Source organism: Oryx dammah, unplaced genomic scaffold (assembly GCF_014754425.2).
Source record: "Oryx dammah isolate SB20612 unplaced genomic scaffold, SCBI_Odam_1.1 HiC_scaffold_25, whole genome shotgun sequence".
Classification (NCBI taxonomy): Eukaryota; Metazoa; Chordata; class Mammalia; order Artiodactyla; family Bovidae; genus Oryx; species Oryx dammah.
In genome coordinates, this window is record NW_024070209.1 from 26,617,200 (window position 1) to 26,639,426 (window position 22,227).

Genomic DNA, 22,227 nt, shown 5'->3' on the forward strand with positions numbered 1-22,227 from the left:
CTAAGAGGTCAGGAGTCCACCATAAGGAGTCCACCAGTCATGGACGGTACATGGACATACTGAAGTTCCCACCCAGGAATCTCACTCCACTGAGAGGTCTGGGATGGCAGGCCCTTTGCACTCCTGGGAACTCTATCCAGATGGACCCAGAAAGGGCTACAAGGACTCAGCAGGGAACCCCAGCAGCTCTGTCTCCCATGCCAGGGGGCTGGAAGGGTGCCGAGAACATGGGGGCACCTGGAGAAAAACTGTTCTTCTCCTTGCCTCTCAGGGCTACTGTACTATTTCCAAAGGATGTCCCCCCCGCCCCTCGCTGAGTGTGTATGTCGTGGACATCACAGTCCAAGACAAAGATAACATTAAAGGCTTTATCCCATGACAATTAGAGCTGCTTTTAATGGTTTCTTGAGCCTAGTCCACTCCTCCATGGTTTTGTGGCCCAGAGGCTGAAGGTACTGTAAGAGGCCCACAGAGAAACAAATTGGGCAGCTCCACTGGTGGGTCCTGAGCTCTTAGTAATTCAAGGGCTCAGCAGACTCAGTGGAGATGAAACAAGTCCTCAGGGTGCTCAGCCAAAGCTGCACTTTGGCCAAACACTTTGAATTCATAGGTGGGCTCCAGTTTCCAAGGGTAAAGTATCAATAGGTAGACCCAGAAATGTCTGTGTACAAAACCCAAGTTGTTCTTACTATTGAGCCACTTACTAGATTCATCTCTCAGAGCCTCAGTTTCTCATCTGTAAAATGAGGAGGAAACAAGTCAATGCATTGGAAGCTTTAGCACATAACTGACTCTGAATGAGTATGTGTTCAGTCTTGTTGCCTTGAAGAACTAGAGGGACTTCCCAGCCATGATGCGTATAGAATACAGAGGGCTGTTTTCAAAAACTGTCCTCAGAGAAATGCTTGGCAGAACGGGAAATTTTTTTTTTTTCTTGAACTTGGACTTGGATGGTGTCTACACATAACTAGGCCTGCTGCATCTCCCTGCACCCATGTCCTACTTGCCTGCTGCAGGCTCTGCAGAAGGTCCGGAGGATTGTCTGCCTGGATGAAGATGACACTTTTTACTACAGGCACCCCCATCAAGTGAGGGGAGAGAAATTCCTACTAGACAGCCAGGATGAAATCATTGTAACATGGAGATTCAAGTGTCAACCTATGTGAAGAAATGGATTCTCCCATTATTAGGGAGTGTGATTCCTTGATTTCTAGCTAAGGCAAATCTGCTGTCTGGAGTCAGAGGATCAGAAGCAAAGAAAGTAGGTGGAGGGGAGGAGTTTCCCTGCTTTTCAGTTTTTATAATGGGGGTCATAAATGAGGGGGTACAGGCCCCCAGAGAGAGCTTAGCCACCAGAATGGGTTCCTGGCTTGACCCAGGAGCAGTGTCAAATCACAGAGCTAAGCCTGGATCCTTGGGCACACAGGCACCTATGCCTGGAAAGTCATTATAGGAAGCCCCAAATATCAGCAAGAAATGATCATTGCTTGCTCCAGATGGAAACTTTCTTCTGTTTACTGGTTGAGAGAACCTGTAAAAACATCTGACCCCTGCCAGAATGCTACAGGAACTCTCCAGCAGACTTAAAAGATGACAAGAAAAGATTTTAAAAAGAAATGACAGTGTTAGACGATCAGTCATGTCCGATTCTTTGCAACTCCATGGACTCCTCTGTCCATGGAATTCTCCAGGCAAGAGTACTGGAGTGACCTGCCATTCCCTTCTCCAGGGGATCTTCTCAACCCAGGGATCAAACCCAGGTCTCCTGCATAATAGGTGGATTCTTTAGTATCTCAGCCACCAGGGAATCAGCAAATGTTACTCATTCTAAGAAGCAACAAGTATCTTTCCTCCCCTGCCTCTTTCCCTCTGGTGAGAGGCTTCTTGTCGCTGATGAGTCATAGCTGAGCCCCTATTATTGTGTTCCTTAAAGACCATCAGCCATGTCTGATATCACAGGACCCAGATGTAATTTAAAATACAGCCACAGCAGCCTACAAGTTGAACTTTGGTCCAGAAGTGACAACAAACAAGTGACACCTACTGATATTCCTGTGAAATGGCTTTGAGGGCAGGGAGGGAAGCCAAGCCAGTTGGACAGTGTGAATTTACTCAGGACCATGAGGAGATGGATGGGGATGCAGTGTGGACAGATCTCCAGCTTATCATCACTGCTCACCATTATCAAGAATTCAAAAATAGTCTCCAAAACTCATTTAACCTTCTTCAGAAGCTGGCCCTAAGTAACTGCCAAATTCCTAGAGTCCTGACTACACGACTGACTTCATTTACCTGAAGTAAATCATGAACTCTCATTTTAGAAAAGCAGTTTCTTTTTTTTTTTTTTTTCCTGTTCTGGGTCTTAGTTACGACATATGGGATCTTTAAGCTGGGGCATACAGGATCTAGTTCCCTGACCAGGGACTGAACCTGGGCCCTCTACATTGGGAGCACAGAGCCTTAACCATTGGACCACCAGGGAAGTCCTAAGCAGTTTCTTTCTACTGACATATTTTACCATCTTTTTTTTTCTTTAATCTAGCATCTCTGCAACCATCTGTATAAACCTCTGTTTTTGCTTATCTCAGGGAAATGCCTTGTGAGTGTGGGTTCAATGGCATGAACTGAGATGGTGCTGTAAGAGCTTTGGGTTGCTGTCTGTTTGCTGGGTCAGAGGCCCAACAAAGCTTCCCCTGTCTTTGATGAGAAGCTGTGTTCAGCCAAACCTGGCTCTTCCGGTTGTCGGAGCAAAGAATCCCCAGACGATTTTTAAGACCCTGAATTCAGGGGCCTATCCCTTAGTTCTTTTTGGAAGTCCACCCAGGTGTTTATCGAGCATGTCCAGTGCTGAGTCTCTGTCCCTGAGGAATTTAGAATGTGGTCATGGAGACCTCAGGCACATAGCTGGAACTACAGTGGACAGTGCAAAATGGCTTATAACAGCCCAGCACTCGATCATATAGAGCCTGGTGCTGTTTTTTGTTTGTTGTGTGAATCTTTCTAATTGACACCTTCCATAGAATGTGAGATCCTTAAAGGACTGAACTCTGTCTTGAGTCAACAAACCGTTGTTGAGCAACTGCTCTCTGCCTAGCACTGTGCTGGGACTGTGGGGTATGAATAAGAATAACCAGCACTATAAAGAATCTCACTGTATAGCAGGGAAGATTAATGCACAACTCCTAGGAATTGCAATGCAATAGTCTAGGTGGAATGCAGCACAAAGAATAACTGATTGCCTGAGGAAGAGTTCCTTAGAGGCAGGAATATTGACTTCGGTTGAACAGTAAGAAGGCCATTCTTAGCCTCAGTAGAAGGGGACTAGAAAGTAGCATCCCTGATGGAAAGAACAGAACTCACAGGTGGGGAGTACGAAAGAGCATGTTGAGTTTGCAGGAGTTTGCTCTGGTTGGAGTTTAGGAGTGTCTGTTATACTAGGGGAGGGGCGGGAGATGAGTTAGTTTGGGTACCACTTTAAGAAAGGCTGAGAACATGATGTTGGAGAGACTAGACTTTATGGATAATAGCCATCAAAAGTTTTTGAGCAGTGATATAGTCGGATGTGGGTCCAAGAAAGATCACTCTGGCCAGCATAAAAGCTGGTTTCGAAATAAGAAAGAGCTTGAAGCAGCAAGGCTCTTCATGGGTCCACCATGAACCAACTTCTACCTAAAACTGTACAGTTAGGAGCCAGTGAAGACCTAAAGGTGGAGAAGAGGGAACTGGATAGGTGTTCACTGAGAGGTTCATTCAGCAAACATTCCTGGAGTGCTCCTTGGGGATAAAATAAGATACAACAGTTTTAAAAGGCAACATCACGATTTCCTGATTTCCAGTTTCATTTTGAAGGTGAAGGGTATGGAAGTATTTGGTACTTAATAGGTACTCAGCTGTGTGTGTGAGAGAGAGAAAGAAAGAGAGAGATGGATGAATAGCGCCCTGGGAAGGGTAGAGGTTTAGGCCAACGTCTATTGAATTCCACTTTAGACAGAATGGGTTAAAGATACTTTCAGAAGATCCCCAAGGAGGGCTCTAGTAGGCAGCTGAGAATTCAGGTCTGTGAACTGGACAGTGGTGAGTGCTGCAGTTATGTGCTCGGGAGTTTTTAATGGGTAAGTGATAGTTGAAGTTGTGGACTTCAGGACAATTGCCTGGAGCTGTAGAAAACATAAAGAAAAAGGAGACAGAGTCCTGGGGGCTACTGACAATGAAAGGGCGGGTGATAGAAAGAAGCCAGGGTCGGGGACTGACTGACCGAGAGAAATGTAGGGGAGGAAGCAGGCGAAGGCAGCATCTCAGAAACCAGATGAAGACATGGCTAGAAAATAAACATAAGCCTACACATGCAATCGATAGTTAATAGTGGATTGCCTGGAAATGGAAAAGCATAGCCTGTTCCTTGCAAAATAAGTCTGAAGAAGACATGTTTTCCAGAAGTGCCCATCCTTTACTCTATGAATATAGATTGGTCTCGCAGAATAACAACTGAGCTTCAGTGTATTGTCACCCTGCTTATTTAACTTCTATGCAGAGTACATCATGAGAAACGCTGGGCTGGAAGAAGCACAAGCTGGAATCAAGATTGCCGGGAGAAATATCAGTCACCTCAGATATGCAGATGACACCACCCTTATGGCAGAAGGTGAAGAAGAACTAAAAAGCCTCTTGTTGAAAGTGAAAGAGGAGAGTGAAAAAGTTGGCTTAAAGCTCAACATTCAGAAAACAAAGATCATGGCATCTGGTCCCATCACTCCATGGGAAATAGATGGAGAAACAGTGGAAACAGTGTCAGACTTTATTTTGGGGGGCTCCAAAATTACTGCAGATGGTGATTGCAGCCATGAAATTAAAAGACGCTTACCCCTTGGAAGGAAAGTTATGACCAACCTAGACAGCATATTCAAAAGCAGAGACATTACTTTGCCGACTAAGGTCCGTCTGGTCAAGGCTATGATTTTTCCTGTGGTCATGTATGGATGTGAGAGTTGGACTGTGAAGAAAGCTGAGTGCCGAAGAACTGATGCTTTGGAACTGCGGTGTTGGAGAAGACTCTTGAGAGTCCCTTGGACTGCAAGGAGATCCAACCAGTCCATTCTGAACGAGATCAGCCCTGGGATTTCTTTGGAAGGAATGATGCTAAAGCTGAAACTCCAGTACTTTGGCCACCTCATGCGAAGAGTTGACTCACTGGAAAAGACTCTGATGCTGGGAGGGATTGGGGGCAGGAGGAGAAGGGGCGACAGAGGATGAGATGGCTGGATGGCATCACGGACTCGATGGACGTGAGTCTGAGTGAACTCCGGGAGTTGGTGATGGACAGGGAGGCCTGGCATGCTGCGATTCATGGGGTCGCAAAGAGTCGGACACGACTGAGCGACTGAACTGAGCTTTCAGTGTAAACAAGATCATTGTTGTTTTGTGGAACTCCTCTCCAGGGATAAAATGAATTCTCTCAAATTTCTGTTCATCAGTCTAAATTTTACATTCAATTGAGCGTTCAATCAGAGTTTAAAATGATTCTGTGACTGTGAATGCTTAGAAAGTTGTGCTTTGGTAAATTGAAAATAATTTTTCTAAAGTAATGGGCTAATTTGAAATCTATGTTCTTTTTCTTGGTTTGATTTTTGGAGCCTAAATTGTGAGGCATATTCCACTGACTGTAACAAAGTGTCCTGCTGCACTGGGGATATGGTGGAGGGCGGGCTTCTGAAACCATTCATTATTGGGGAGAGGCTGGCACTCAGTAGGGCAAACAGTGGATGCCATTGAATGAATGGATGGTGTCCTATTGTCCCTCCTAAATATTAATCCACATCTCAAAGGTGTCTGCATTCAACGAAATGAAAAAGAAAACATTTTGAAACTCATAACTGAGTAATTAGAGATTAAAACTACTGCTTGCTCTTTCTCTTTCTTGTGCGGACAGTATTGTGCACAGAAAGCTGCCCTCTGAAATCCCATTAGAGCCACTGACTCTGTAAAAGCTTCTTGGAGAAAATCTTTTCTAAAGAATGAACGTTAGAATGTGGCCTTCGAATTCCCAGAGACTTGTATTTTTCAGATTATTCAACGTCTGGATTTAGTTTATTCTTTCAACAAATATTGATCGTCTCTTCTATGCTAGGCACTGAGAAAATGTAGTGAATAAAACATTAGAAGATCCCATTTTCCTGGAGTATACATTCTAGCCAGAGAAGAAAGGCAATAACAAATAAGGATGTGATGTGTGTCAGTGATGATGAGGGCCAAGGATACAACTAGAGCAGCGAGAGGGCCTGGGGAGGGTGGCTGTTTTAGCTGCAGTGGGTACGGAAGGACAGGCAGACTGAGACACAAGCTCAGTTGCAATCCCCTTAGAGCTCACCCCAGCCAGCAGAGGGCTGGGGTGAGGGCAGAGGTGTGTTTTGTGAATGCAAACATCAACCCAACCACAACCCCTTAGTCTTAAACATTATGATATATAATTTAGATAACAGCTGTCAAAACCCAACTCTTTGGTTATAATGGTAAGACAATTTTTGCAGGTGACTTTAAAATAAAACCACTTCCATTATTCAAAAATCCAGAATGACAATCAGCTCTTAGAAAGGACTAAAATGACCTACTAGTGCTCCTTCTTTCCCCCCACCCCATGGAGACTTTTGCTCCCCTGCTGAGACCATGTATTATATCTAGTTTCACATCAAAATGAATTTTTGCTGCTAAGTTTGAAAACCGCCTGAAAATAGCAATTAATATTGGAAAAGCTGACAGAACCTTAAGTGTGGTGGCATGATTGGTACTGCTATAATTATGTGCCTGAGTGTATACATGTCTCTGTAAACACAGTATGAAAACACACTTGATGTCCAGGACAGTGGATCAGTGCATTTTCTTGAAGCTAAATGAGGGGAAGAGAGAAGGAGAGCAAGTTGGTAGAATCTTTAGAGATCTATATATGTAGATGCTCCTAGTCTTTCTTACATCTATATAAACTTGTTTCTGAAATTATTTTCACACTCATTGCCTCATTTGATCCTCACAACTTGCTGGGGGTGGGGGGAGGCAAGGGAGGTTTTATTCTTCCCATTTAATGGATGTGAAAACTCAGTGAGTCAGCTAGGATAACTTGAGTTTCTTATCTGAAAAATGAGGAGACTGGACTCATGTCATCTCCAAGGTGTCTCCTAGTTCAATAGTTCTATGACTTTTTTTCCTGATTTTCCTGAGGTGACACTGCTGTCTAATGGTAGAGATCCCTTTTTAAGTCCAAACCCCTTTCTACCACACATTTCCTCCTTATATTCTTCAAACCCTTTACAGCATGTTTAATCATCTGTAAAATGTAATGTCTACTGCACAAGGTTGTTGAGAAAATTGTTGAGGGGATTAGAGGGAAGGCTTGTGAAGCACCTAACAAAGTGGCCACTTGTATTATTATTGCCATCACTGTGACTAATAAGAAGGGAGTGTTGTATCGTGGAAAGAGCGTTGGCATTGGGAGTCAGGTCAGTTCCTAGTCACTTACTGATGTGTCGTCTTGGACAATGAGCTAACCTTTCTGAGCATCCTATAGAGGGGAGCTGAAAATCCCTATCTTGATGGGTCATTTGAAGACTAAAGGAGAGGATGCACGTAGAGCACCAGTCCCAGTGTCTGCCATGTCCCTGATGCTCAATAGACAGTTGGCAGGTATGAATGATAAACCAACTTTCAAAAGAAACTGGGATATATTTCATAATTCTCTCAAAACCCGAAGTGGTATTTCAGAGAGGCAACGTACAATCTTGAAGTTAACAGAGGCATACAGTCATCTTTTAAACAAATAAAAGGAAAAAGAAGATTCTGAAGTTTAGTCATTCTGTGCACATCTCAAAGGGTGAAGAAAAATTCACGTGCAGCCAGTAGTTAGTAAGTGTTCATTGTGGAGTTTCAGGTCAGAGGCTCTTTTGAAATCTGGTATATATTTTGATCAAGTCTTCCCATGCTCCCCTCTACAACAATCATATAGGGTTATGCAGTTTACTTAGAAAAGCTTGCTTGCCCTCATTGTACCACTTCCTTTGAAAAGTAACCACTTGAATAATTGTGAGGAACTGCTTTGCCATAATGATAACCCTTATGAGGGATCCAGGAGAGCTGGAAGGCAAGACCCTGTAGTTCTGTCTCTGGCAGTATGGTCACGGAAAAGGCTGGTGGCAGAACTGAAGTGGATTGTGGTTACTCGTCTCTGTGGAGGATTTCTCGGTACTGAATTTCCAGGGCACAATAAACTAACATTTACAGGCATCTGTGGCCACATGCTCTGGAGCTGAGTTGCAGATGTGTTGGCAGGTGCTAAGGAGTTGCAAGGTGGGTAGCACTGCCCTGGACCTGTTATTCTAAAATCTAGTTGATGATGTAAACCACTGGACCCAAGAGAGGTATGTATTGTACAAAAAACTAATGTTGAGTCCCATATTATTTATTACATGCATTGTTTGAAGATGATAAAACATAGCACTGGACATTTAAATATGACATTTTTCTCTTATTTGATGTATATCTATCCTGGAAATTAGTCTCACTGTGTCTGCCCATCTTTTGTGGATATCTCAAGACAACTGAGTTTTCTACCTGAGAGCTGTACACTAAATGCTTTGACCAATGTCTGTTACGTTTGGTTGCCTTCCAGTTTTAAAATGTGTGAATTTCCTTTTTAATGTTCTAGGGGAAAGCAATGGTATTTGCCCCACGCCGAGGGAATACTTTAAACCAGTTTTGCAATCTAGCTGAAAAAGCTGGTTTCTCTGTCCAAAGACATGAAAATTATGATGAACACATTTCAAACTTCCACTCCAAGGTTAGTTTTCTGCTTGTGTTAGATAACACTTTAATCCGCATTGCATTTTGAAGAGATCATGGTCTTTTTGGCAGGTAACCTAAATATTTGATTAAAGGACTCCTTAGGTGTGCTGCTTCTGAACAGCTATTTGTATCTGGTTATTTTGTGTGGCAAAGCCATCTTTTATCTTTGCATGTCTAGAAGGATTTTACAGAAACCATTCCTGTTTACTCCTTTCTCTGAAACTAACTAATCTCTTCATTCATAATAGACTGATTTGTAGGATGCAGGGGAGGTGGCAGAGAATGAATGATAAACAAGCATTTATATTTTAATGAAAAAACCTTCAGCTTTTAAGTAGGTTAAATGCTTAGCTGCAACTGAAATAAATAGAAGGTGAATGTCTAATTGTATCATGTTAGACTGTAAATCTTTATCTCCACTTGCTTTATGGCTGGGTCAGTTGGCAGTTTGAGACTGTTAAATCTCACAGAATTTCACAGTTGTGGGGTTATATGTCAGATCGAGGCGCTACAAGATTTAGGTCAAAAGCACTTATCTGAGAGTGATTTCTAAGCTTGCTTACATAAAGCAATGTTATCAGCCTTTTTTTATTATTTATAGGTATAGAGCAATATAGGACACTGAGAGGCCAGCGTTCCACTGAAAACTTTTTAGGAATCTCACATTTGCTAATACATATCACAGTTACTCGTAAAACATGGATTTCTTCTGTAATTTTGTACCTTACAGAAATCTCCCTTCTCTGAGCTAGTCTGACCTTCGCAACAGACTTTGACTTGTCAATTTTGCAAGTCATGACCGCAGAAAAGTAAAGGCCTGACCTTATTTTTCTCCCGGGAAAATGTGTATAGCATTCTTTATTACCCAGGACTATGATATAATGTAGAAGTGTGCTGACTTTTGAAAAATTATATGCAAAGTGAATCTGATCTTCTAATCAGTAGAAAGGAAATCTTCACTTTCTGGAAATGGGTTCATTTCTTTGGGTCTCCAGGGCTCCATTTAAGCTCCTGGGTGGTGGGGGAGGGGGGGAGGGGTGGAGTTCATTTGTGAACTGAAAGGGTTAAATCATTTCCTGTCACTGGTGGAATCAGGCCCTCTGCTTACAATCAGAAAATAAAAACTAAGTGACATGTTATGCAAATCTTACCTACCTCTAGAATGACATTCTCCTTTTTTCAACTCCTCTCCAGAACAAAAGGAATGGCTTTGAAGGCTTTTACCTGGTCCAGGAAGTGTCTCTCCTGGCCCCCTGGGCTCTTCTACCCAAAGGGATAAAAATGGCCTTCTCTCCAGGGTGAGGCTAGAGCTACAGGGCCCAGCTGACAGCTGCTTCACATCCTGTCATTCACTTTCCTCCTTAACCAAAGGACAAATGCTGTTAGTTTCTCAGTCATAGCTCAGGAGAGCAAATGCCCCAGGTTTCTCCACCAGCAGAAAATTTCATTATACCTAACACTCTGTCACTTCTCTGCAAAATCTGAAGTTGTGTTAGAACATGCCAGGCATCCAGGTCCTCGGTGGCCACCTCTCCTTTGTCTAGAGCTTTAGATTGTCAGCACCTAGTGGGCAGCAACCTCCTCTTTTTATTTCCAATGTTAGTAGCCTGCTAAGCATGGCCTGTTTATCCACAGGGTCACAAAGAGTCAGACTCAACTTAGCAACTAAAGAACAATAAAACATGCCTCTTAGATTTATACTGTGCACCCCCAGTTCAGTTCAGTCACTCAGTCCTGTCCGACTCTTTGCGACCCCATGGACTGCAGCACGTCAGGCTTCCCTGTCCATCACCAACTACCGGAGCTCACTCAAACTCATGTGCGTTGACTCAGTGATGCCATCCAACCATCTCATCCTCCGCCGACCCCTTCTCCTCCCTCCTTCAATCTTTCCCAGCATCCGGGTCTTTTCTAATGAGTCAGCTTTTTGCATCAGGTGGCCAAAGTACCCCCCAGGACCCTGTAAATAATCATGGTCTGATTGATTGGTCCCACAAAAATACATTTCCATGAATAAGTGGCCTTAGTGTTTATCTCATCATAATTGCTTCAAGGTTCAGTTCCCTACCTTGCTGACACTGGACTAAGCAATAGTTGCCCTCCTCTTTTGGTTCTTGTGACAGGTGAGAGCTGCATTTGGCTCTCAGGAAGCAGAACCCTAGGGGAGTACTCTACAGGCTTGGGGCGCTGTACCTAGATGGTATAAACGTGCGTCCATGATGTATATTTTTCATGATGAGAGCAATTTCAGCTGGCTTGCAGTCCCCCTGCGTCTAGCCAAAGAATGCCTCTTATCCCTTCTGTACCAGAAGCGTAAAATGCCCCTCTTTTTAGCTCCAGCAGCGGGTTTAACCGTGTGCTGACTGGACGGAGAGAGGCCTCCAAGGACCCAACTCCCGCTCGCTTTCCAAAAGGAAGGTGCCCGGAGAGGATCTCGTCCAGAGGCCGGATACAGAGCCGCGGACCCGGCTGCAGAGAGTGGGGAACGTCCCTGCTCCTTGCCGAGCCCTTGTGCTCATCAACGGGGCGCAGGAACGGAGGCCGAAGGCAGCACCCCGGTCTCCTCCGGCCCCTGCCCGCCTCGCGCGCGCGCGGGGCTCCGGGGATGCGTAGGGGCCGGCGCGGCCGCCGCGATCCTCCACCCCAGCCGCTTTTGTTTGCCACGTGCTAATAGCCGGGGCTTAAAAGTTTTCCATCTTGAGCGGCAATCAGCTTTCTTCCTCTCCATCCCTGGCCAAACCCCCATGGTCCCGGGGACGAGCCTACTCCCAAACGGAGGAGCAGCGTTTTCCTTCAGGCTGCGTGTTATCCTCTTAGCCCTACTGTGTTGGAATAGAGCGTAACCAGCTGGAGGACTGTAAGACGCCTGATAATGCCGCTCTTTTCCGCTGTCCCGTCTTAATCTTGTTACACAAATGGTTGTGAAGAGATTCATGAATTTTAATTTTGCCCTCTGCATTAGTGCCTCACGTCACTCATACACAGCTGCCTTCTATGCCGAGTTTTTCACCCCTCCTCTTACAACAGGGGAAAAAATTAGTTACAATCTTGGCAGTAGTGCAAGGTTTAAAAAAAAAAAAAAAAGAATCTACAGATTTAGGCAACCACCCATGAAGCTGATTAACAGTCATGATCAGGAGGAACAGCTTTGCCTCTTAAACTTTTCACCTCTCATTGTTAACTGTGAAATTTTATTTCCGTTAAAAAGCAAGCCTGTAATCAAAACGGTGCAATTCTACACTTTCTGCCAGTGCTTTTGTTAAATTGTGCCCACACCGTGCAGTCACCATACTCAGGAGCCAGGCAGCCGAAGGTGTAGCGTGTTTTTAAAATATTGCCTCTCTGTTCGTCCAGGCATTAGGGAGAAAAACAATACACTTCCCTCTCCCACCTCACCTCTTCATCTCCTCCAGGCTAGGGATCAAATGCATTGCCCCCGTGGTGGGGCTCAAAACGTTTAGGATGTTGAGACAGCCAATTGTTTAGCAAGCTAGAGACTTGACTTAGAGATTACAGCTGGCTTGAAATAAGTTGATAAAAATATTCTCCATTATGCAAATATCCTTTGAAATATAATTCTGCATGTCATGGTTTTCTTTTCCTTTTTTTTTTTTTCAAACTTTAGCAAAACCGGCCCGTGTGTTTATTTTCCGTATTTTTGTGTTTAGCCAGGAAAATAGGCTTGAGCTCGGCTGTGAAGTCAGTACATTGTGTTAAAAGCACGGCCATATTGCACTTCTGCTTATCTATTCAAAATGCCACTTTACAAGTGGCTGGTGCTTATAATCTGTGTGGTGTGCTGTTGATAATTGTGGATACTGTAAAGGGTAAACAGTCTGAACTTCACTCCCGCTGCTGCTGTTCGCGCCATGGTGAGGCTGAACGTGTTACATCCAATTATGAAGTAAAGCATAATGTCACTAATAGCAACTATATAATTTAGTTCAGTCCTCAGAGACCCTGTTTTAACCTATGAAATTGAAAATTTGTTTTATTCACAATTTGCTTTTTGTTCATTTTTTTTCCAAGGTGTTTTATTTCTTAAAATTATAATTATTCATTTGGGCAAAGACGTACAGCCTGAGTACATGGAATTATTCTTAAACCATGTAACGTTCCCCCATCGAAACCAGTATTTCCTAACAGCTTTGTGTGTGTTCAAGTGCACTCACGTAACAGACTAGATTCAGAAATGATCTGGGGTGTAGGGCTGCCTTTGAGGGTTTTCAGCTCTTTCCTGTCGTCATGTGAAGGCTCACAGTCCACACAGGGCTGGCCCCTGGCCCCTTCTAGCAAGGAAGCCCCTGCTTTGGCCTCCAGAGGTCAGCATAGAATCCAAGTTAAAAGTGATTTCTAACCCATATTTACCAAAGAATTATTTATCCCACATATTACCTCAGGGACTTTATAAAGAGCTCATTTGAGTCTCTGTATATTAGTGCATTGTGAGTGAGTAGGTCAGCTGACTCACGCTGAGTAATCAACTTTCCCTTATCCCCAATCCCAGAGGAAGAATTTAGCTAGCTTGGCCCCCTCTTCCCTCTGTAAAATATTTCAGTGAGCTCCTTCTATCACTAGGGCAACTGGCAACAAAGGTATTTACGGTTGGTAGGTCCCGGTTATAGTGGGTTTGTTTTGGGAAGTTTGGAAAGCCATTTTGGGGACATTTTTTAAAATTAAAGAGTGATGTATGTTTAGTATTAACACTATCGTGACTTTGGTGGCAACAAAAATCCGTGAGGATCTCTCTAAATAGACAACTATCTGTAAGAAGAGCAAATGCCATCAAAGAAAACAGAATGAAGTGACTTCAGCAATTGTACCATCATCAGTTCTTGGGCAAATGAACTAGAAAGTAGAGACGAGGCTGACTTTATGTTCCCCAGTGAAAAAAGAGAAACAGGATCATTTCTGTTGTCCTTGATAGTGAGGCACGTCACAGTTTGGAAATATGATTTAGATGAAATGTGCCCTTTAGAAAGATTCCAGTTAATGTGTCCCAGACCTGTGAATGCAGGAAAGGGTCATGCTGGAGCCATTCATTTAGATTCAGGAGAGGGCAAGGTGGGATGTTTGTCTGATTTGAAACAATAAAGGAATTGGTTCCATGTGAAATGAAAAGAAATACTTATTTCCGATCCTTATAAATTCAAAAATAAATTCACAGTTAGCTACAGAACACCAGCTTCAAAAATAACAATTTTGTCTTTATAAACAGCAAGTATTATTTGCTAGAATAAATATGAATATGACTCAAAATTATTCTACCTGAATGAGGGAAAATGTACTTTTGAGAACTCTGATTGGACTTTTAAATCTATCAAGGGAAGCCCCTCAGAACTTTACCTGAGTAGTATTCAAAGCTTGCTGCTCTAATTGTTGGAATATGTTTTCCTCCTTGGAGACAACAATTTTTGAATTACTTATCATTAATATTAAAAGCCCTAGGAAGCAGCTGAAAAGCCTTTGAAATGCCTTCAGCCCCACCAGCCTGTCCCTTGTGCCCAGGTGTGCCACAGGCTCCAAATGATCTGAATTGCCTGCCAGTCTGATTCTGGGGGCACTGGCAGGGGGCAGAGGGTAGGCAGGAGCAGAAACTTCTAGGCCAAATGGCTGATCTGGTGAGGATGAGTGAGTCCCCAGCTGTCCCTGTGCTGAAGTGTCTCAGAGTCCATAGAGGTTACAAAGGCAGCCTGGCTATTTATTAAAAAAACAAAAACGAAAACAAAAAACCCTACCCCTACCAAAACAATAATAATAATAATAATAATAATTTCTAACAACCCATAGTATTGTCTTGTCACTGCCTTTGAGGACCACTTTGAGTTGCTTTTTTTGTGGTTTATTTTTCCAGAACAATGTTTTTAGATAAGAAGTCTTCCTTTTACTCAACATCACAATTGACTAGTGAAAATTCCTGTTCTAAGTCTCTTTACCTTTTTTTTCCTCTATTATTGTTTTCAGTTGAAAAAGGAAAACCAGGATGTCTATGAAGAAAATCTTCATTTCCCGCTTCTGCTTATTTTAACCAAAGATGGATAGAAGCTTAAACAGCTCTAAAGATGAAGAAAACATCAAGTGCACAGGCAGTACTTTCACAAAAACAGAAATCTGTAATGGGTATAATATGCAGCAAGCTGTTGGCTCCCTGAGATTTTTAAACCCCCAGGACTTGGGCCCCCACCACCTCTGAGACATTCCATGTGTGGGTTATGGGGTCCACCTGTCCTCACCCATATGACTCTCCACCCATCCTAGACTCATCTTTTTTCCATCTGCTTGATGCTCTTTCTGCACCAAACCTATGTCTTTAAATATGTATAAGCAGCCTATGTGAGATGTGAATGGGACTTGTAAGCCACCCAAATATTTTTCCCTCTCAGATTGAGAATTTCTGTTGGTGATTCATATCCCACCCCACCCCACCCCACCCCCCTTTAGAAAATATCCTGGTCTTTGTTGTATTTTTAGTGATGGTCGTTTTTCATCTGCCAAACCAGCAAACATGATGATTCTTTCCTGGTTAAAATAAATAAATAAATAAAACAAATCTTTCAGATCACCCTCAGATTAATTGTATTAAATCTGCCATCTTTCTCTCCTCCCCCGCCCCCATTTTTTAATGGCTGTCTCTCTCACCCATTCTCTTTTTCCTTTTAAACAGGATGTTTTTTTTCCCTATAGATGTATAAGAAATGACTACATCAGCCCAAAGCCTCATAGACTGACCGTTTGTCCTCTGGACACAATAGCATGGCCAGCCCTCTGCTCCTCCTCTCCAATTATGTGTGATTAGTCTCAATGTGTTGTGTCAAGAAGGAGGAGTGTGCTGAGTGCTTATTATCTGTTTAGGTACAAGAAGAGCACATTTAGGCTCGACTATGAATGAAAAGTGAGCCTTTATCAGGGCTCAAATCTACTGCCATTCTCCAGGCCTCATTCAAAACAGGTCCTTCCCAGGGAAATTTTTGAATAAATGGTTGCTAAAACAAGGTGGCAACCAGGGCGAGTTTTTAAAAACTCAATCACACAATTATCCGATTGAAAGTAAGTATATATGGTTCTATGCGGTGATGCAAGTAGATGGCAAACATTTAGTAGGTGCTACCTAGGATTGGGAGAGAATGACTTTTCTGCAGGGAACCCAACTTCTCCTTGCCTGGTGCATCCCCAGGATGCTCTATTGCCTTTTGTGGAAATTCAGATGTTTATCTGTAAGGAATCATCTGTACCCACTTTGACAGTAATGTCAGTAGTAGGCTAGCCATATAGGGATATCCTATCTTTAGTAGTGGCAAAGCATGTATTTGGCGTGATACAATTAAAGTGAGAGGTGAGACATGGTGGGGGAGGGGGAGCGAGTCCTTTTGCATGTTAAACAAACTTAGCTGTCATAAAAACAGCGACTCTCAAATGTCTTCTCTGCTCACTTCTATCATCAAACAAATTTTTCACCATCAGTTTGCATGTCCTTGTATTCACCACTTTTTCTGCTCCATTAGAGCACCTAGATGGATCTCGGAAGGCATAGGTCAAGTCGCAGTTAGATCATACATTTCTTTCTCACAAAAACTTGAATTGCAATGCCAAGTGATGGGCTAACATCACAATAACAGCAATTTATTCCTCTTTGGATAAAACAGCAGTCTATTCTCAGTGCTAGATAAAGACCAGGGCAATGCAAACCAGCCATTTAGCTGAGTAGTTCAGCTAGTGGCAGCTCTCCTTTGGCGACTGTATAGGTTGCACACTGGCTTCACATTTTCTTGTTTAAAAATTAGAATTTGGAATGTTTTAAAAGGCAACGCAGGTAGTTTATAGTGGTGAAAATACAGAGAAATGATTTCTTCTGAAAAACCTGCAACTAAATTTGCCAGACAAAGGAAACCGATCCCTGCAATAGCATCTAAGATGGTCTATTCTTTTTTTTTTTTTCTCATAAAATATAAAACAGCAGAACCATGAGACTATTTCCATTTTTTTTCTCCTGAAAATACATGAATTGGCAAGAATTCAACTTACATTTGTGTGTTGTGGGTGTAGAAATCCAGTGTTTATTTCACTGGAAGAAATTGTGTTTTAAAAAGTGAACTAGTAGTGTATTTTTTTTTTCTTAATATCTGAGAATGGTAGGGTACAGTTACCTAAGCTTGAGACAGGGCATAAGAATTGAGCTATTGCTACCCAAAGATATCAAGTAAAGAAATACACACATTATGTGATTAAAACTTAGAAAATCTTTTGTAAAACGTTAAGGGTTTCATAGATTGTCTTTTAATGGGACCCTCACTTGAAGATATTACTAGTCCAGGCTCTTTGGAAATTTGTAAGAAACTAACTTTGTGTAATATTGACTAGTTTAAAAGTATTCTTACTTTCTCAGATTTTGGTGAAAAGCCAGTATTGAGATGGAGAAAAGATATACACAGTTCATCCATTTACATTTCTTTAAAACTTTATGATTAAGAATTATTTCTCTGCATCAGTACTGGGTTGCATAATTGCAATTGAAATACCACATTCAGTAATTGTCTGTGTAATTGTGCATTTGTTTGTTTCAAAACAAAGCCTGTCTTTGCAATTTTAATAATTATTATGATATTCCTGCTCCCGGTGTACCTATTTCTTCTGAGAAAATGCACTAATCTCCTTTGTCATACTAAGTAGATTTGGTTAGATGTAAGAATGTTTCTAACATTGCCCGTGGTCAGTTCTAAAGCAGTGATATGAACAGCCACATACAAGTTGGTTATAAGAAATTTATTTTATTTTATAGCAAGACATATGCTGTGAATTGGGATAAAAGTGCTAGAAGACTGCCTAAGAGCCTGATGCTATTTTGTATAAATTGTGTATTTTGTTGGCTTTTTGAGCATGAAAATGTAACTTCCATTAAGGAAGGGTAATTTAGGTGCTCAGTATTCAGCAGAAAACTTGTCGGGCCATAAAAGCTTTTCTGGCTGGTTCCTCGGGTGTTTTCAGAGGAGAGCTGCCCACCCCTTGCTGATTTTCCCTTTGGCTTCAGTATGGGCTGAATTTACCACTGCATACCTGTTGAATCAATTTGGGGGATCCAGCAGTTAACTGAGTGAATGGAAGGATTAGTGGCCCTCTGGAGCCCTATTTCAACAGCCAGGTGTCTTTCCTAAACTAGTTAACTGCTTTTGACAGTTGGAGAACCTGGTTTTAATACCGCAGGTAGGAGATTGTTGCGGTGGTGGTGATGGGGGCGGGGTTGGGGGTGCGTTCCTTCTTTCCATCTACAAATGTGGGGCATGCCTTCTCCTAAGGGTTAGATTTCTTCTTCCTTTTTAATAGGAATGGACTGTCCCCTTGCCTCAACGCAGCTTCCATGGGGTCTTTGTGCTTAAGCAGCCTTTGACTTGTTTCCAGTCTATGCCAAGCAATTGGGTGGCATTGTCCAGCGGGACCCGTTCACTGGGCTTGGGGAGGGGGCAGGATACTCACACAGGAGACGGAGTCATGTGTATGTAGACACACCCAAACATATACACACACCCACAGGGAAGATAGAGCTGTTTAGATCCTCGATCTGGGCTCCAGATTCCAGATACACTCCCTACCCCAGATCAAAAATCTCCTGAGTTCAGACTGTTCGAAATATATAACTGGACAGAGTGTAGCCCAGAGAGGAAAAATTTATTTGAAAGTCAGATTGGGTCTCCTTAGAAACTGAATTTGGAAAGAGGGCAAATATGTTTTTCCTGAATGGACTATTTCCAAATTAAGAAGGAGCCCATTGGTGTTTAACAAACCATTACGCCTGAAATGCCACGTTTAATTCCCAGATTTTGTTTTACCCAGAGACCTTACTGCCCAGGCTGTGACTAAATGCTCACTGTGTTCTCTGCCCTGGAAGTCTGTTCATTTCGAGTCTATATTTTGCCTTTTTTGTCCCCCTGACTTTTCAATTAATACATTTTTTAATAGATAAAACAGATCATACTGTGACTTTTAAAATGTCAACAAGCTTGTAAACAGAAATGTAATAAAATGGCTAATAGGAGATTCAATAGTTAATAGAGGGCCTGAAGTGTGAGCAAATACAGTAGCTGTATATTGGAAACTGTGCAAGTGAAGATGGCTTTAGTATTGCAAACTGAGGAAGAAAATTGTTTTTAATTAGCACCTTCATAAGAACTGCTGATTAATACTGTTTTGTTTGGTGAAAAGCTTTCAGCTGAGTAATTTGTACAGCCATTACAACAGTTTTGTTAGAGCGGGACTCCTGTTGTTAAACACAAACAGCAGATGATAATGGTGGAAGATGAGTTTGTCATGTAACAATTTACCTTATTGAAAAAAGCTTTATATTAAACCCAATACAGTAGGTACCAGCAGAAATCACATATTTTAAATCCTTCCAAAATTGCAGTGTGCCATGCTTGTATTTTTTTTTTCAGGGACTAGAAGCAGATTTTATATCATTTATAAAATTATATACACAATTTAAAGATGGTGTAGTATGGACAGACCACTTTCTCAGCAGCAGTTTACATCAGAACGGTAAAGTGGCCGGGTATTCAAACACTTTCTAACTACACAAAGCAGGTTGGAAAATGGAATCCTAATTAAATAATGTTACTCAGATGTAAATGTGCACTGGGACAGGATGTAGGGAAATAAGAATTAGTGTTTCTGCGCTAGGTGGGTTTATCACACGTAGGATCTTTAAAAAAAAAAAAAACACAAAACAAAACTCTTTCTGGAGGAAAGTTTAATTAACCTTTCTTTTTTTTCTTCCTGGACGTGTTTTTAAGCAGTCAGGGAAAGAAGTGCCCATTCAATGAGACCTAACCAGGGAATAAGAGGCTGGTTTCAGTGGACTCTATCAAATGGATAGTGTCCTAGCCAGAAACATGGGAACTTTTTTTTTTAATAAAATGCAATGGCAAAGCATATTTGCATTAAAATATTACACTAACCCAGGCTGGTAAGAACTGTAAATTATTGGAGTGGTGTAATAGAGCATGAGGTTTTTTTTTTTTTTTTAAGACAGGCCTTTGGGGTAATAACAAGGGTTGAGGCTCACGACAGTGCCAAATAAGCTTTAGACAGCATAATAGTCTGCAAAGAAAGCCACAGAGCACTAATGTGAAGGAAGAGCTGTCCACCACATGCAGCAAAAATCACCAAAGGTCATTTTATGGTAGCAATTGTGACATAAAATTGGTGGTCATGCTACATGTCTAATACTCAGCACAGCTTTATAAATGATGGGCCCCTAGCGATGGCTGTCATTAAGTGCTTTCATCATAATAAACTTTAAACTGTTGGCTTTATGAATCGCCAGCTAGCTTCAGCTGTTCGTTGGACGGAGCTTGCAGTGCCTTAAGTGTGGCAAGATCTATTAGGAATTGCAACCATGTTTCAAGCGTACTTGGCTTCCCCACTCCTGGGGTGATTGCTGCCTATTAAACGGCGTCTGGGAAGATTTTCCTCCGGCAATCTCTGATCAAGAGCTTTTTTGGGCTTTGACCTGCATTTCCTTCAAGACTTTCTCTGAGGAGTTTTCTAAGAGCAAAACTCCAGAGGATTTATAGCCACTTCTGATTAATACCTTTCCAGTTTTTTCTAGCAACGTTCCCACTGTTGCATAGAGAAAAGCTTTCATTGTTCCTGAGGTGCTTATTTGTGACCTTTTCTCTGCTTCCTGATTCCCTCTAACCGTGTTCTCTCAGCGAAATCCTCGGGGTGGAACCAAGACAGCCGGTGAAGTTGTTACAGCTGGAGAGACAGAGGAGGAAAGAGAGGGAGGCTTTTATATTTTTAAAGAATTACATGCAGAGCAGCCCGGCCCCGCCTATTTAAATACCCGCCGTGACGTCACGGGCCGCCCGCCGGACCCGAGGCATCCCTAATGAGCCCTCGGTGTAAACCGAGCCGACACGTAAAGATTTCATGATTCGAATTACACTTTCATTAACCTTTAGCTTAGGAAGTCTTTTAGCTTCCATAAATCTTACAGTGGCTTACAGTCTGTCCTACTGATGTGAATAATAGATGTTTAGGGAAATCGCTCTTTAAAAACCCAGGGTATTTAATTTACAAGGGCTACATACATATTTCAGAATCACTCGGCAAGAACTTTAATTACTTCTTGTTGCTTTTTGTAACTTGGAGGTCGCCCCCGCCCATCCCCCATCCCCGCTCCAGTTCTCTTCTGCTTGACTCAGATATTTTTGAGATGGTAAAAGCTTTCAATGTCTAAGTCTCTGCCTTAATACTCTTATTAGTCTTTTAAGCTAAGTAATGTCCTCAAGATAGTTCCGGGGATGTCTCAGGTGTGGACCATTACACAATTAAATTAGCAAACCTGAGGGATTGGATTAGGACTCAGCGGGGGGCACCTGGGGATGCCGGGGCCCAGCCGAGTTTCCGACTAGCAGGGTTCTGGCCATGAATAAATAGTGAGGGTCAGCCCGCTAGGTAGACTCAGTCACAAACTTGTCTTACCAGATAAAGTGTTGCAGATTAAACTATTTTACCCCCCTGGGAGCAGGTCTCTGTGGCCGTAGGAGTGTATGGGAAAACCATCAGCCGAGGTGTCAAGTGGACGGGAAAAGAGAAGTTGAAGGATTCGTGGTTTTTCACATACAAAGGCATCCTCCCATCCCTCCTGGCCAGCCCGCGAAGGATGGACAAGTGCACCTGGAGGCTACTGCCCAGGTGCAAGGGGTGGGGTGGGGCAGGCTGCAGAATGCCCCAGAACAAAGACACCTCCAGGGGCCTCCTCGGAGGTCACCTGCTGCCTCCAGGGCAGATTAAGGAGGACTGGAGAGGGCGCTTGGAGGAAATGATGCTATTCTTTGGGAAATCAATTCGTCCCACCGTAATAGGGCGTTTTGCCCTCTCTCTTTGGGAGTTCCAGGTAATGGGCTTCCAGGTCTCTCCACAAAGGTTCTGGAAGAGGTGGGCCCTCTGCCGGCCCCAGTTCCTTCAAACAGCCCATGCCCTGACAAGAATCTCTTCTGCTCTCTGCCACGTTTCATTTCCCTTTTCTCCCTCTTTCGGGCTCTCCCGCCCCTCTCTATACCCAAGCTCCTTTCATAATGAGGCTGGAAGTGGAACTTTCCCTCACTCCCTTACTTTGAGATTTCTTTTTTCCCAGTGACCTGGGCTGCACTTTAGTCCCATTCCCTGCCTGCCAATCTCCTCAGGGTTAGGGCCTTTCTCTTTCCATTCTTTCAGGTTCCCCCTCTTTGAGAGCTCCAGGAGGCCAGGCCTTCCAGAATCTGATCTCCTTCCAACACTGCAGCCCCCCTGAGGAGGAAGGAAGAAGCCTCCTCCGAATGAATGGCCGGTAAGGAGGTTTTTAATTTGTCTGGAGCTCCAAGCAAAAAGCCTCTGAGCAGCGGCCCTCCCTCACCTTGTTTGGAA

At 42.9% G+C, this 22,227-nt stretch overlaps 1 protein-coding gene across 1 annotated transcript in view; it reads left to right on the top strand.

Annotated features, from left to right (window-relative positions):
* CAMKMT (calmodulin-lysine N-methyltransferase) overlaps positions 1 to 15,394 on the top strand; it is a 426,241-nt gene extending 410,847 nt beyond the window's left edge. The window contains exons 10-11 of the mRNA XM_040224729.1: positions 8,690 to 8,821; positions 14,791 to 15,394. Coding sequence (XP_040080663.1) covers positions 8,690 to 8,821; positions 14,791 to 14,868 — 210 coding nt within the window. The 3' untranslated portion in view covers positions 14,869 to 15,394. The remainder of the gene's footprint in view (positions 1 to 8,689; positions 8,822 to 14,790) is intronic.
* Positions 15,395 to 22,227: the final 6,833 nt, after the last annotated feature.